General features: G+C 41.7%; 1 protein-coding gene across 1 annotated transcript; it reads left to right on the top strand.

The window, feature by feature from the left end:
- Positions 1-1,361: 1,361 nt before the first annotated feature.
- Positions 1,362-15,598, top strand: LOC134553014 (protein-glutamine gamma-glutamyltransferase 6-like). The gene is made up of 14 exons (XM_063402237.1): positions 1,362-1,838; positions 2,813-2,928; positions 4,814-4,987; positions 5,185-5,424; positions 9,065-9,183; positions 9,432-9,557; positions 9,711-9,891; positions 10,128-10,263; positions 10,715-10,818; positions 10,921-11,163; positions 11,821-12,138; positions 13,093-13,256; positions 13,919-14,043; positions 15,074-15,598. The coding sequence occupies exons 2-14, from the start codon at positions 2,922-2,924 to the stop codon at positions 15,222-15,224; spliced, it is 2,088 nt and encodes a 695-aa protein (XP_063258307.1). The 5' UTR covers positions 1,362-1,838; positions 2,813-2,921; the 3' UTR covers positions 15,225-15,598.
- Positions 15,599-17,362: the final 1,764 nt, after the last annotated feature.

The raw sequence follows: 17,362 nt of genomic DNA, 5'->3' as shown, positions 1-17,362 counted from the left end.
CACCAGTTTAAACAGGGTACTGTGACTTGTCTTGGGGACTTGTCACTGTTGAGGAGCCCCAGCTCAGATTGCTTATAAAGTTCTTTTGTCCTTGTAGCCAGCAAAATTGCTTTAGAAGGGCTCCTGCAGCCACCCTGGTTTCCTGCTGGCAGTCACAGGATGTCAGTATGAGACCACACTGGACATGAAATGGGATCAGCTACAGAGAGGCTGTGCAAGGAGCCCTCAGTAGTACCTTCTCTTTTTTCCTGGTGCTCCTCAAGGCTTGCCAGAGCCAAGAGCTCTCATTGTGTAAATCACAGATTCATAGAATGGCTTGGGTTGGAAGGGACCTCAAAGATAATCTGGTTCCAATCCCCCTGTTGTGGGCAGGGACACTTTTCACTGGACCAGGCTGCTCAGAGCCCCTTTCAAACTGGTCTTGAACACTTCCAGGGAGGGGGCAGCCACAGATCCTCTGGGCAACTTATGGCAGGGCCTCAGCACCCTCACAGGGAAGAATTTTTTCCTAATATCCAATCTAAACCTACTCTGTGTCAGTTTGAAGCCATTCCCCCTTGTCCTGTCACTGCACAGCCTTGTAACTAATCTCTCTGAATCTTGCTGGTAGGTTCCCCTCAGGTACTGGCCTGTCACTATTAGATCACCCAAAAGCCTTCTTTTTTCCAGGCTGAAAAAACCCAATTCCCTTGGATTTCCTCACAGGAGAGGAGCTCCATCCCTCTGATCACCTTGGTGACCTCCTCTGGGCTACAGAAAACCACAGTAGAAGTTCAAACTCAAGCACAGCCTTGAATTTAGATTGTAGATATACACTTAATGACTCTTTTTACATCTCTTGTGTGTGTGAAACACCCAGACTGTGCTAAAGTCAAGTGAATTGCACAAGCAGAAATGAGAGAAAGCTTTAAATCAAACCTTACCCAGCAGCATTCCCTGCACATGAAGTTAATGGGTCTAAGTAAAAGACAACTCCAATACACAAGGAAGAGATGCTGGAATGTGTGAGTTTTCTGTGGAATTTATATTGCTTTCCTCTTTCTAGTATAAAGTAGTAACAGGACAATTGTAGGGTGGATTTGGTCACTCTGGGGATATGAACAGTAGACAAAATTATTAAGAAGATAAACAAAATCTAAAAGCTTTTTCTGAAAGTCAGCAAATTGAACTGCAATTCCAAAGAGCCTGATACAAGGAGAAAAGAGGAACAAAGTATTTTGAACCATTTCGGATGATGGGCGGGTGGACCTGAGCTAGGAAAAACACCTTTGACAACATCCAGTCATTAGTCACTTGGGAACCATGACTGCAGCATTCCAGAGGGATTGCAACAGCAGCTGCTGGGCTTTGCTGTGGGGAAGGTGAGGCTGGCAGGTGCCAGTTTGGGATGTAGGCCAGTCTGAGAGAGGTCCTGGTGGCTCCCTGAGCACCACTGTGGGCGTGCCCCGCAGAGGTGAAGGAGGTGGCTGCAGCCGGGACAGAAAAAGTGTTCCGAGAATTAATTACGTATGCGAGCGGCAAGGAAGAAAAAGGAAATAGTCAAGTGCCAGTGGGAGCAATGTGTAACATCTGAGGCAATCACTGTAAGTGCTGAACGCCTGGCCTTAAGAACTGGTCGATGCGGTTTGTCACTAGGGCTGCGTGTGGAGGCCGGGGAACATCAGAGGCTTGTGGCTCTTATGGTTTCCAAGGAATATGAATTAAGGAAAAGAGAAAAAGACCAACTGAAGTAGCTCTGGACAGCAATCAAACCCATTTGAGGTGATTCCCGGGACAAGCCTTGGCAGCCTGAACATCCTGGAAGCTTCCAAGGGAAGGAGGAACCACTGAATTAGAATGTAAGTGGGGATGTGCTGTGCCAGATGTGTTGCTGCCTGGTGGGAAAAGCTTTTCCTTTGGGATAGGGCTAGCATGACTGTCATATTAGTGAGGACTCTCAGTCTTTGTCATAGGAAAACAAATTTTCTCAAAAAGGTACAAAGAAGCCTGTCTTGTAAAATGAACCTTAGAAACAGCTGCTGGAGCTTAACTTTGGCTATTTCAGTTGGTTTTTCTTTCTCTGTAACTTAAAATTCAGACTAAGTTATTTTTAAGTCTACTGAGTGCTAAAACATGATCAGTGGGGCTGCAGAATCTTAAGCAGATAATCCTCTTCAAAACGACATGATTTTATTACTTGTACTCTTTTACAAAGCGATGGTACAAAACCAAAAATAAATATATTCATAAACCCAAAATGAAATATAATTGTGGTTGTTAAAACAGGCTTTAAGTTTGTGCTGACAAAGTTATTAGTTTTTGAGTTCTTTTTGAAAAAAAACTTTTGGGAAATATTAATAGACAAAGCTAACTTAACAGGTAAACAGATACTTGTTTCTAGTGGGAGCTAATAATTTTATTTGTCAGAGGACATTTGACATAATATTAGACCAAGAAAACCCCTCTGATACCAACCCACAGACAAACCCAGAAGTGATACTAACCAACATGGAAGTTAAGTCATCAGGAAATGCTCCTTTTTCCTTCAGACAGCTTTTACGTCCCACCACGCTCCCCATTTCCTCATCCTTAAAGATAACTTATTCATGGCACACCTATTATCTTTGTAGGAAGTTCTTCTTGTCTTGGGATTCAAGAGCATGCATTTCCTCTGAGTAAATAATTCTGGTATCTCCTCCCATAATTACACCCACGTTGAGTAGGAACTCTGGCATTCGACAGATATATATTATAGGAACCAGTTAATTCGTTTGACAACTTTACAGGTATTAATAACAACTGCTAAGTACCTCTCCCTTCTCTCAAATTTCAGCTGACAGCACGAAAAGATTGCTGGGTTTTTTTCTTTTTATGATTGATGTGACTTGGACATCGTTGAAGAACAAAGTAGAAGTTGTATGCAGTTCTCATAAGCTGAGGGAATGGCAGGTGAGTTCTGCAAGTCATTTGCTTCCCTTCAGCAGGTATTTACTCAGGGCTGTTTCCTCAGGATTCATGCCCTGTAGGTATCAGCTCAGATTTCTTATCTGAAGGTAATTTTATATTGTAATTTGTTCTTGCACTTCATTTTCAAAGTTTTCATTTTGTTATTATTAAGGCTTGTTTGAGAATAATTTTTGAGCTAAACAGAGAATATTGGGAGAGGGAGGAGAAGAGAAATTTCCATTACTTCAAAAGGCACCATTTTTTAAATGCTTTGTCAGAGATGTGTTATGCTTGGTATTAACAAAATTTGTGTAATCCATTCTAATGGAGATGTGAGCATGGAACCTATAGATGGGAATTCAAAGATACATTAAAACCCTACCAAAGGAAAAGAGTAATGAGAGTATCTCTGCTTTTTCAAGTTTAAAATGAAGATGATTATTGAGACAGGCAATTGCAAAGCAGAGCTCTTTCTCATTTAATGCTGGAAAAAACATTTATGAATCAGCTTTGCAGGGAGAGCAGCAGCTAACTGCAGTTTGCTGTTGCCCATATATTCATGCTGAAAATTCTCCTTTTCAGCCTTTCAGACCTCTTTGTGGTCTTAATCTACCAGAAAAAAATTTCTTCCTTGAATTTAATTATAACACTTTTTTGAATAGATTAGTTTTACCTCCTCTTCAAGGATTAGATGTAAATTGTGGTTTAAAATGCAGCTATATTGTTTCAGTTCTGATTTAGTATTTCACTGATAAGCTTTATGGTATAGACCTAGAAGCCTGTTTGAAGATGCCTAGAATAATATTGCATAGGCATTAATCCACCCTTTCCATCCTATTCTTTTTGCTGTTATTATTGTTTGATTTTCCTTTAAAATGGTGGTGGTCATGTGCCCCCATCTTGTCCCCACTCCCCCACCTCCAACTTCATTGCATTTATGACACTGACCTTAATAAAAATTACTTAGAAGAGCCTTCACCAAGGTACTTGCCCTGAGCATTTGTCAAAACTTGAAACACAATGCTCCAGGTGTATTTGGTAGAGCCTCCCAGGGCAGATATAAACACAGAAGGTGCTTCTCAGAATTCCCAAAGACAGCATAACTGCTCAGGTTTGAGCACAGCAGCCAAACAGGGAAGGGAAAATAATCTGCAAGGAATATCATATACATATTTGCTTGCCAAAAAGGCAGTTCAGCATTTGAGGTGTCAGGAACCACTTTATGGGGCTTAAACCACAGACCATAATAACAGCATATGTGCAGGAGGACACAATATCAGAGAACTCCAAGCACACTGAAAGAATTCTCCTATGACATGAAGCTACTGCCTACTAGAACAGGAGCTCCAGTGGTCCAGTTCTCATTTTGAGCAGAGCTAGATTCAGACAGGTGGACTGATCTGTCAAAAGCATGTCCTCAAATACCTCTTGTTCATCTATATAAGACAGATGATCTCTAACTATGCATTTTTCCTTGCATGTAGGCCAAATAGCATCAGGATCTAAGCAGGAAAAGTAAGATGTCCTAATTGCCATTCCTGTGATCCTAAAAATACATATGTTGAAAATGTAGAGGGGCTACAGGCCACTTTCTTTGGTGGTGATTATGAAATGACACCTTTTGCCCCTTTAAATTTCTTTTTAAGTCCAGTGGTAAAAGAGCATCCAACGCTGTACAGGAAGTACATAAGTACTGTATGAGGGCTCTTTAGCAAAACCCAAGGAAAGATTTCCATTATTGACCAATAGACTTAATTTAATGAGACACCTGCTTTTTAGTTGTACTTCCTCCCACAAAAGGTAATTGCTCTTAGTAACCTCATCATGCCACTGAACAGCAAATGACCTCATGCCAGTTGCTCTTCATGACTTTTCTTGTGTTTTACAGACCTGACCCCAACACACATCAGCTGGCAGCCATCAGTGAACGCAGCCAGCCACCACACTGACAGATATGCCAACACTGAGCTGACTGTGAGGCGAGGACAAGCCTTCAACATCACCCTGTACTTCAACAGACCGAGGCAGAACGGGGAGAGCCTGGGATTTCTCACTGAAATAGGTAACATTCCCACAGCTTAATCCATGTTCCCAGAGAATCGTTACTCCTTGTAGTTCTCTCCTTATTCTGTTTAGAGACGTGGGTTTTCTGCCTGTATTTTTAATGCTTCCCGCACTCCAATGTGCTCAATTTCAAGTTGATGTTGATGTTGAAAGCACACTCTGGAATGGAAACCAGTGACTCCTTCTTTCTGGCAGGACCATCCCCCTCGGAATCTCATCGCACAAGGGCAGCCTTTAACCTCTCTGAGGCCGTGGGCAGTGGCTGGAGTGCTGCCCAGGGACCCAGTGACTCTGGAGGCATCACCTTCACCATATCCAGCCCAGCCAACGCTGTCATTGGGAGGTACAACCTCTCCCTGCTGGTCACCTCGGGCAACAAGATTGTCTCCAGATACCTGGGCCAGTTTGTGTTACTCTTCAACCCTTGGTGCCCAGGTAGGTGCCAAAGCCTTTGCCCTTGAGCACAGCTGGCCTTGCTGCTTTCCTGCCTGCACACAGCTGCTCCCTCAAGCTGTGTCTCTTTGTGTGGCCAGAGGCTGCAGCCTCAGCTCTGTGCTCAGAGATCTGGTTTCACTGCATTAAAAAGCTGCTGCCACCATGCCACCCCTTTGTACCCTAACAAAATGTGCTCTGTGGGGTTTATATCACAGACTCCTCAGAAGTGAGCAGAACTTTTTCTGTACAAGGGCTTCTCTGGGCAAACTCTTACAGTGCATAACAGTTAATCTGAATCTTTCCCTTTTTAGGTTGTAACACCTCCCCCTTGTCCTGTCACTCTCAGCCCATGGAAAGCATTGCTCTCCCTCCTTTTTAAGCCACTTTAGGCACTGGAAGGCTGCAATGAGGTCTCCCTGGAGCCTTGCCCAGGCTGAACACCCCCAGCTCTCCCAGCCTGGCTCCAGAGCAGAGGGCTCCAGACCGTGGAGCAGCTCTGTGGCCTCCTGTGGAGGCTCTGACAGGTCCACATCTTCCTTGTGCTGAGAAGCCCAGAACTGGATGCAGTGCTCCACGTGGTGTCTCACAAAGGGGAGCCAAGGGGGAGAATCCCCTCCCTCAGCCTGCTGCCCACCCCTCTGTTGGTGCAGACCAGGATGTGGCTGGCATTCTGGGCTATAAGTACACACTGCTGGCTCCTGTCCCATTCCCATGTTCTTCATTTTGGGTTGAAAATGGACATCTCTTGTTGCTCCAGCTTTTTGTTTCTGCATTTCTTCTGCAACGTGCTGAGGTGGCAAATTTCTAACATCATATTTTGCAACTATGCAATAGTCTAGAAACCTAGATTAGCCTGAAAACATGACATTCTAGTGTTAAGAGAACTCTTAGCCATCCCAGTGAGTAAACAGCTTATAAAAGAAAAGTAGCCACAATCATCCACTATTTTTTTCCATGACCATATGTTAGTCAAGAGCCCCTAAGAAATGCGTCAATGGCCAAGATGAAAAAAGCTGCTAATTAGCTCAGCAAGTCCTGGAAGACAGAAATAATTATACAAATATGTTCAGGCAGCTCAGACCATCTCTGCACAGTCCTGAGGGAAAAAAAACCTCCCCTGAAAGCCCTGGGGAATAATTTGTGTGTGACTTATAATTGATGGAAACCACACGGCAGGGACAGCAATATTTGACAGCTCCTGAACTGGAACAGCAGCGTGGCAATGGTACTCAAGAGACCAAACTCTTCTCAGAGGAAAACACAAAAATTAAGCTGTGCCCATTGCAATTTTAAACAAATGATTTTGCAGAAGTGTCCTCCAGATTTCCCAGATGCAATGGCTACTGACAGAGAAATTAGTATCCTTAATGCTGAATGAAGGATGCTGCTGAACAAGTCCTGCAGAGTGCAATAGCTCCCTGATCCTGAAAAACAGGAACAGATTCAGTTGGAGGGTATGTCACCACTATTGTAAGTGTCATAGCGGAAGGGAAATGGGAAATTCATTTTCTTGGCAAAGGGTAAATGGCAAATCTGGTTCATAGATGTGGTTCCAGGTGGGAGATTAGTCCTCAAGCTGAGGAATACAAAAAATAATTAATTAACTGTAGTATCAATAAAGAACTACTTATAATAAAACAGTGAGGACTAAAGATGAAAGAAAACAATAGTGGATTGAAGAAAAGCTACTAGAGAGTGGATCCTTAAGTGTCATCTGACAAAACAGATGATAATCAGATCAAATAGTTCATCACTGACTTTGACATGCTGACATTAAACAGCACTGTCCATGCCCAGATGGGCTGGGAAAACTGGCTGACCTTAGAGAGTGGAGAAGGTGAGAAGAAATAAGATATAATAATAGAAAATACAAGACCACACCTCTGGGGAGAAATAACAATGATTTCTGTGACAGACTTATCACCTGGAAATCATGAAGAATGTGAAAGCCCTTGTTAATCAAAGAACAAGAACCAAAATTAAATGGCCCTGAAAAAGGAAAATGCAATCTTAAGCTGTATAAGAGAAAACAGTTAGTCAGATTTAAATGTAGATGTCATTGGATGAGATGACAAGAATTAAACCATGTTCAGTGAAGGGTTACTAGGATAAATGAACACACGAAAAATCTTCTGGACAAAAAAAAAATGGCTTAGCAAGCTATAAACGTTTATTGAGAACACATAAACCTTAGGGGGAAAAAAGAGATGTTCTTCAAGTGATTATACAAGGACATTTAGATTTCTCAGAATAATAAACTCACAGGGCTAGAAGGATCTTAGAAAGTCATCTAGTCCTACACCAGGGCTCTAAGGCAAGTTCAGTTCAGCACTTAGGTCATTCCTGAGAGGTCTTGAATTCCTTCCTAATGACCAGCCATTAGGGAAGCTCCAGCACCTCCCCTGGCAATTCCCTCCAATAAAACACAAGCCTTTCTATTAGATCTTTATCCTATTAACTAACCAAATCTTTCTTGCTTAGACTTCAGTATATAATTTCTGATCCTACGTATGATAGACACCAAGAATAGATTTTATTTCCCCCTGCCCCATCCTCTTCACAAGAATTTCTGGAACTGATTACAATGCTTGCCCCATTATTACCTTAAATAATTCTGAGTTAATTCATACTTCAGATTTTCAGGAATGCTGAGCATTCTTAGTGCTCCTCCCACTTTTCCCAACTAGTCCACACCTTGAAGTGCAGCACCTGAAACTGCACACATGGTCTCTATGTCCATGTTACCCCAAAACCTCAGGAATCAACAGTGATGATATTATTTTTTAAAAAGTGTGGACAACAACCACAAAGATAGATTTATATCACATGATAAAATTTTTAAAATAAACTGCAATCTTTTTATTTGCAGGAAGGGAAGGATGGGAAGTTCCTATAGGAAGGTAAAGAAGTTGATTCAATAAAATAGAAAAGCTGATCATTTTGTATGTATTTCCTGAAATCCTCAACCTTTCAGAAAATATCTCTAAACATTATGGAATTAAAAGCAGAGCTGAGCAGGTATTGCTACCTGAGAGTGACCAAAACAATCTAAACCTCTGTGGGAACCAATGCTTTCATAGCAGCTGAATATTGTGCCATAAACTTGGAAAAAATGAGGAACAATGAACTCCAAGTGAATGGCTGAGCAGGTTATCCTAGTAAGATTCCTGGTAGGACTTTGGATGAGGCAAGCAAAGGTCTTCATTTAGGAATCTTAAAACAAGACAAACACATCTGGAAAAGAGAGGAAAATGTCATCTGTATGGTTCTTTTCAAATATCTGTTCCACTTCTAACTACCCTGAGAAGACAGAAAAATGTGATGAGCTAGCCTGGACTTTTGTCTTTCTTCCTCCCAAAGACACAATGTGCAGACAGGGGACCTTTAGATAATACACAAGGGTACACTAAAAGTAAGGGGGAAATGTTAAGTAATATAATATGAATCCTTCTTTCACTCCCCCCCCCCACCTTCCCTGGCCATATATAAACACAGACATTATCACTGAACTGCACCTGTTCATGGAGCTGTAACAATTCAATTTTGCAAATAGAAGTTTTCTCCTTGTTAAATCAGGACAAACATGTTTCTGAAGGTTGCTGGTATTCTCAACTTTAAGCCTGCCCAACTTGGTTTTCAGGTGACGATGTCTACATGTCCAATGAAAATGAGAGACAAGAATATGTCCTAAATGAAAATGGCATAATCTTTGTGGGCAATGCGAGGTACATGGAAGCAAGAGGGTGGTATTATGGACAGGTAAGTTACAAAGAATTCTTTTGGGCTTTCATTCTTATCCAAAAGCATTTATCTTACCATTATTTGCTGTTTATATAATAACTGCACAAACCTGAGTAGCCTTACTTGTGGTTTGCTCACAGTGTGCCCCATGTCCCTGTCATCTCTGGGCTGGGATATCTCAGAAAGGAGGAACTGCAGTAAAATCTCCTTCAATTCTGTTTGTGAAACCATCCCTTTTCTTAAAAGTGTATCTTATCTGATCACAGTTCCAGGACCTTCTAAACATTTGTCTCACCATGCTTGATCTGAGCCTGTACTACCGTCAGGACCCGGCCATGGATGTGTCACGGAGAGGAGACCCCAAATATGTGGGCAGAGTAATCAGCTCTATGGTAAGAAATGGAAAACTCAACCCCAACCCCACATGAACCAGCAGAAAGCACCACTGAGACTCAGCCCCCTGCACCCTGAGCAGCAGAATGAACTAGATACAGTGCATTACAGAGAATTCCCTTTGTGCATTCTGCTCCCTGGCCTCCTTTTAGATCAATGGAAACGATAACGACAACGGAGTTCTCCTGGGAAAGTGGCAAGGGAGTTTCCACTCTCATGAGAACCCCTCCAGGTGGGATGGCAGCGTGGTGATCCTCAAGAAGTGGCGTCAGGACAATTACAGGCCAGTGCAGTACGGCCAGTGCTGGGTCTTTGCAGGTGTGATGTGCACAGGTAAGCTGTAAGGATAAAGCACTGGGGTGGAATGGGGGCATTTGGGGCCTCTGGTTTTACCAAAACTACAAAGCAATAATTTCTACAAAAGGAACAGTGCTGTGAAGACCACTAATGCTAAAGAATCACAAAATGTTTAGACCCTTTGTTTCTCAGATATTTGTAATCATTGAACCAAAGCTGTGTGGGTACTGTTGCATTTCTCGCTCTTTGTTTTTTTACAAAATATATTTCAGTTTTGAGGTGCTTGGGGATTCCAACTCGTTTGGTTTCAAATTTTAACTCTGCCCATGACGTGGATAGAAACCTGAGTATCGATAAGTACTATGACAGCTCTGGAAGGAGTCTTAATATCGGCAAGGATTCCACATGGTAAATATAATCTCTTCCATCTCACCAACAACAATACAGAGTATCTAGGAGATTTCAATACATGAACACTAGTAGTGCAAAAGCAACAGAGTGGGCAAAATGTAATATAACCATCTAAATTAGCATTGCAGACATCCATTTGGAAAACAAACAAACAAACAACATACTTAATTATTTTCTCCCTCCCTGCCCTGAGGTCTGTACCTCAGAAGCAGGCAGTTAATCTGTCCTTTGAAAGAGGTAGTGTAACTCAACAGTTTGTGTCTCAGTTTAGAGTTTAGAATTTTTTTTTAAAAAAATCACTGCTCTTCTCCAAGTGGAATTTTGCATTATCTGTATTATCTGTATTATATCTGTCTTATATCTGTATTATATCTGCATTATCTGTATTATCTGTATTATATCTGTCTCTGTATTATCGTGCTTTTTAGACATTGTTCTCTGTCTCCAGGGATTATCATGTCTGGAATGAAAGCTGGTTCATTCGCCCAGACCTGGGAAGATCCTACAGTGGGTGGCAGGTTTTAGATGCAACTCCACAAGAACAGAGCAGAGGTAACAGCCCAAGTTCTCAACCTGACTTAAGAGTCCTTCTCCAAACTGAGCACAACTAATAAAGTTCAACCTTTTAAACTTTTTTTTCCCTTCGTATTTTAGGAATTTTTCAGTGTGGCCCTGCATCTGTCTTAGCCATCAAAGAAGGTGAAGTGGATCTGGATTACGACACCTTGTTTGTGTACTCAGAGGTGAACGCCGACTGCAACAGATGGATTGTGTACAATGATGGGACCAAGAAAAGAGTTTATTGTGACACTGAAATCATTGGCAGGTCCATCAGCACCAAAGCTGTGGGCAGCAATGGCCGTGTGGATATCACTGCTAGCTACAAATACCCAGAAGGTAGAGGAATTAGCACAAATGATCTCCTCTTATTGCCTGCTGAATCCTTGGTGCTGGGAAGCTGCAATGGGTAACCTGTCTAGTCTAAACATCTCTCCCCTGCCTTCAGAAAATATTTCTACCAGTCTCCCCAGATTAGTTTCTTAATACAATGGTGTTATATTTCTGGGTTTATGCATTTAGTAGCTTCCTTACTGAGGGATAATACAAAATATACTTTAGTCCCTTCCACAGAAGTGTAAAATTTAATGCATACACAAAACAGGGCTATAAAATACATTTTACTGCCCAAGGCAGACAAACCCTCAGGAATTCACTCCTCAGTGTTTTAGTGCGACCATATTTAATACAGAGGCTGGCTGTCATCAGATCAGCAGGGTATCACAGCATACTCCTGCATCTTCTGACCAGAGAAAAAGAAATCTCACTCCTAAACAAATACAAATGCATCATATTTCACTTTAGTGATTTATTCACCTTGTAACAGTATATCCCCTGTGAAAAACCTGAATGGAGGCTTAATGAAGATACAGGGAGCTTTTAGGTACAGCATATTTCTGAGTGATGCTGATACCCTGTATTGCTCTGAAAGCCTTTACACTGAGGAAGTGCATTAGCAAGAAAAGTAGGATTTACTTGGTTCTCTGCTTCCACCAGGTTCTTCTGAGGAGAGACAAGTCTATAGAAAGGCCCTGGCAAAGATACTGGGGACCAGTATCACAGAGGGACGCACAGACTCTCCTGGGGGAAGATCTTCAGAGACGCTGAGAAACCCTGGCATCGCTGGGAAATTCAAGCTGGCTGAACCTCCAGTTTTTGGCAAAGACATTAACCTAATCCTGGTGCTCACCAACCTCTCCTCCGACCGCAAGAGCGTCAGGGTGGACATGAGTGCCTCCACCATCCTGTACACCAGGAGAGCAGTGGCAGAGATCCTTAAGGCAGCCACTTCTGTGGAGCTTGGTCCCAAACAAGGTAACTTTTAATGTTCCTGAGGAGCCAATATAGCTCTGTTCCTACACAGGAAGGCAACTGGAAGGAAGAAGCATCAGTATCATACCTATATCAGCTTTGTAGTGCATCTACTCGTTCCACCTCTTGGTAGCACTGTTTATGAGTACATTTTACATTTTTTTCCCCCTCTGAAAATTTTCACTAGTTCAAGGATTAACTGGATGTCTCATCAAATGTTACATAGAAGGCTACACTGATATTATAGCTCCAGAAGCAGCACTGTGTGTGTGTGTCATGGTTTATATATATGTGTGCATGTGTGTGTGTGGTGATTATTACATAGGAACACATCTTCCTCTTAACAAATAAAAAAAGTCTGATGTGTGCCTTCTGGCACTCAACAGGCAACACATGAAAAGAAATCAACTAGGAAAAGGTTTAAAGTTACAGTGAAACTCTGTCTCTCTTTTGAAGAGTCAAGACTGTTGAAATTATTATAGAGATGTTTTTCATCCCCAGGGGCTACAAAGATAAACATTTTTCCCATACACAACAGAAAAGTTGTAGGACTACAATGAGCAGCTGACCAGGTCACTTGAAAAGGAACTCTGTGAAACTTGACCCAAACTTTCTTCTCTACTGAGGTAAAATAAAGAGGGAACAGATTAAAATGGTTATACCTCTAATCATAAGAAATACAAGGAGTCAGGAATCTAATGAAATGCAGATGAGCAGACTCCCTCAGTTTCATGCCAAAATCCTCTATTCAAAACTGTATGGGTCAAATGAGTTAAAGTAGACAGGGATCACCAGAAGAGGGAAACACACAATCAGTCTTACAAGAAAAAAATATAAACAAACTCCACTGCCATCTTTTTTTTTTCTTCAGTAATTAACGAAACCCCTCACTATAGCTCTTTTTTCTTTAGCTTTTTTGAAAACAGAATGGTTCCTAAATATATGTCTGAATTCTAGGGAAGCATATCCGGGTTAAGATCCCTTATACTCATTATGGAAGATATCTGACTACTGACAAAAGGATCCAAGTCACTGCTCTGTGTGAAGTCCTGCGCACAAACGGGCTGAAGCTGCTGGTGGAGAAGACAATCTTTTTAGAGGACACAAACATCATCATTAAGGTGAACAATTTTGTCCCTGATGTTCTGAACAGATGCTAAAAGGTCTTTCTGGAGCTCAGATCTTAAGATGAGAATCTGGGGATAAATGTGTTACTTTCAGGTTGACATTTCAAATGTTGTTCCAAAATTCTGCCTGCTTGAATTGAGAAGGCAAGAATGTGAGAGGCCAGTTCTAAACTTTGGCTTGAATCTGCCCCGTTTTTCAGAACAGCTCTGTTACCTTCTTTTTGTCCCAGTCACAAGCCGCTGCCTTATGTTCCACAGTACTTGTTTTAATTCCATGTATTGGCAAGTGTTTGTGTTGTCCTTAAAGAACTTTGCCAAAATACAGATTTAAACCCTTAATCCTAACTAGCGCTAGAGCCAGTTCATATTGTTTTAGCTTTTTAGTCCTAATCAGTGATGTGCCAAAAAAGAAAAAAAGCTACTCAGCAACCAAAAGATCAAACAGGTTTCTTGGGGCATGTCTGTGTAGCCAGGCCTCTACTTTCACTGAAATTACGCACAAAATATTGCAGACAGCTGGACAGCCCTGTTAAGCTAAGCCACATCCAGCTTCAAACTCTAGGAAAGTGAATGTTTATCAGCTTGCAGCTCCACTGAATTCTTACTACAGGAAAGCATAAACCAGAGAGTGACCAGACAAGTGTTTTGTCCCTCAGCTGCCCCGGAGGGTGGTGGTGAACAGGGCTGTGTCTCTGGAGATCTCCTACGCCAACCCGCTGCCGGAGCCCGTGAGCCGCTGCGTGCTGCTGGTGACGCTCATGAACCAACAGGTCAAGATAAAGTAAGTGCAAGCTGCAGCAAACACTCACTGCCCCCAGCACGACCAACAGCACTTCTCAAACAGAAAGAGGGAAAAAACCCCCACACTTGACTCATCCTTTTTATATTTTTTATTTCTGAAAACAAAAATGCCACCAAATATATATCGATATGTGAGTCCTTAATCATGTGGTGATTTTTCCACACAGAAATTCTTTGGCAACTCAAACTTGCTAAAATTTTTCTTTCCTAGGAAAGCAAATGCACATGTCAAATTCTTTTGTCTCTCTGCAGCTTATTCTACAGTTTGGTCTTCTGGTTTTATTTTCCTATAAAATACTCTGATACTACAAAGATAATTAGGCTAAAGCAAACAAGTCAGACACTCCCCTTGGTTCAGCCCAAACAAAAACTTGCTCTGTTCTCCTTTAAAGCAGGAAAAAACTTGCCTTTTCAAAACATAAAAGCAAATTGGTTTGGTTTTTTTGCTTTTCCTCTGGACTCTGCTGCTTAATGGATGAGCTCAGAGTTGAGTAATAGTTTGTATTTCCTAAAGCTTCCTCTTTTGTAAAACAGCCTGACTTGCTTTGGCTGTGGAACGGTTTGAACTTAATAATCCATAAAAACAAGGAAAACGTTATTCCAGTAAAAGACTAAGCCAATTTAGGAGATCCAAACCAAAGCACAATTGCCATTAGAAAAATCATTATTGCCCAAATGGAAATGAACCAAGCAGGCATTGGACAGAATACTGACCTTTGACATCAGAGTTTTTCTATTCTGAGTTTGTGCTGACTATCCAAATTTACATGCAGCTATGGAGCTATGACATTGCACCTCTCTTTTCCACAATTCCATTTGAGAGTAAAGGAAGATGGTACTGTCCTTTCTCATTTCTTAGTCCACACAACACCTCAAACCCTAAGTAATTCTCAAAACCCAAGGCTAGGTCTCAGGTAACTGCAGTTCTATTTCTTGGGAATCTCATAAAAGACAATGCAAGCCTGAATTAAACTCTTTTTTTCTTTTTCTATTCTTTTTCTTTTTTTCAGTTTGGCACGACTGGCACCAAGGGAGAGATCAAAAATTTATTTTGAGTTCACACCTCGGAGGGCTGGGCCCCTACAGCTGCAAGTTGACTTCTCTTGTGACAAATTTTCACACGTTAAGGGATTTGTAACAATTGCAGTAGCACCTGCATAATGTGATGGAATCAACCTTCCATTTCAGCATAAACACAGCAAGACACTCTCCTCTGTATAGGGACAGTAATGACAGAAAGGAACTTTGCACAAAATTGGTGACCTCTTACATTGCAATAGAATCAAGTCTGCTTTCATGGTGCTTAATTATTTAGTCTTTAATTGTATTTCTCTCCCCTCCTATCCCCTGACAAAAGAAAACAATGAAGCCCCTTCTTTGTAGAAATAGTTTCACTATTTTCAAATCTCATTCTTTTAAGCTCCTAGTTTTGACTTCTCCCTCAGATAAAAAATACAATCTCTTTTCAACCACATTCTAATTGTCAGCAATAAATAAAAAAAATTCTCAAATGTATTGTTTTGTAATGATTTATACATTCCATGGGGTATTACGAGAAATCACAAGACGGAGGAAAAGTTCTTTTTTCTTCATTTCACAAGCCACTAACCTAGAGGAGTACAACATTTCCTCCACTGTTCACCTAATTTCTGTATTTGTGACACCTATAGTTCCATGAATGGGGAGGAAAAAAGCCTAGGAGGGCTGGCAAAATTGATGCTTGGGGTCCAGGCAGTGTTTGTGTAGCCTGTGGGCACAGGGCTGTCACAGAGTGCAGAACACATGTACATATTCAAAACAGTAACTTCATTCCTGTGCAGCCTGACAGAGCACGGGGAGGGTTTTGCAATAGTGTGGCAGCCCAGCAACACAGGGTAAATAACTCTTCTTTCCCACCAGTGTAAGGTCACTGAGGACAAGGAACACATTTGTCTTCAAACCCTCCCCGTGGCTCACTCAGGGGCAGCCCAGACCCCACACTTGTCAGTGGATTTGCAATTCCAGCATTTCCAGGTACCAGGTCTCCCCTGAAACCCACCTTTAATAGCTGTAATGCTCCCTCTTCCTGCAGCCTCAGCAGGGCAGGTGAGGACTGACCAGGGACAGGAGCTGCCAGGTCACCCTCAGAGCAGGATGTGGGGCAATCGTGGTGTACAAACACCTCGCCAAGCCTGAAGAGTTATATTTGCTGTATGACTTACAAAAAGTTTAAATCAGACTTCAATAAGCTGAAAGAGAGCTGTCAGGAGTAATGGACATTTTTGTCTGACAGTTGATCATATTTCAAAGTCTGAGGGATCTAGATATAATCACAGATTTTTACAGAAAAAAAACCACACAAGAAACCATAAAAAACCCTTTAGATTCCCTTTTTAAAAAATATATTTAAACTGCAGGCAATAAATTCACCTTTTTGGTTCCCAGCAATCTTGATAAGAAAGTAGAAACAAAACGGGAACAGAACTAAAAAAAAAAGACCCAAGGCAGAATGTAGAGGTGAGGAAAATAAGAGATTATCCCTTCTCCTGACACCATTTACTCCTCACTACAGTCCCCTGGAAGTCCAGAGCAGTCTGCAGCCTTCTCTTGGGACAAATTGGCAGGACATGTTTTTAGATAAGGTGTTACACAGGATGAGGGAGGAGAGGGCAGGAGGGAGCTGCAGGAGCAGAGTTCCTGTAATTACAGTGGGCAGGGCTCACACCAGAAGAGCAGCTCTGGAGCTTCCTCCAGGGCCCAACCAACCTTGCCATGCCAAACACCTACAGAGAAACTGTGTGCATGCATGATGAACAGCAAACTACAAAGAAAATTATTAGAGGCAGAGGCAACCATTAAACACCTCTCTTTCCTTAACACAAGTCCCTCGTAAGAGCTGACTGCACAACAATGCCCCCTCCCCAGCCATTGGTGCTCCTTACAGAGGAAATGCAGATTGTAGGTAATTGTGTCAGAAACAGGTAATGAGAAGGAAGCATTATTACAGTAATCTTGTGGCAAAGACAGAAGGAATTATATGCAGTTAGGTGGAAGATCTTCAGACAGATGTCTTTAAAAAAAAGAAAAAGTGGGCAAAAATCTACTGGTAGTAAGACTAATTATTATAAATCTACTTAGATCACTCCATGTCCCACATAGCTGTGCTGTACCATAGGTATATTAGTCTATATTTGCCCTCTGTACAGTCCCCAGAAAACAAAACTGACACAAACAAAACCATCTAAAATTAAGTTCCTTCTGTCTACTCAAGATATTTCCTTCATTAGGCCAAATTTCAGATTCTTTCCTCTCTAAAATGC

Source organism: Prinia subflava, chromosome 8, assembly GCF_021018805.1.
Source record: "Prinia subflava isolate CZ2003 ecotype Zambia chromosome 8, Cam_Psub_1.2, whole genome shotgun sequence".
NCBI lineage: Eukaryota > Metazoa > Chordata > Aves > Passeriformes > Cisticolidae > Prinia > Prinia subflava.
This window is presented reverse-complemented; position numbering and strand designations above follow the sequence as displayed.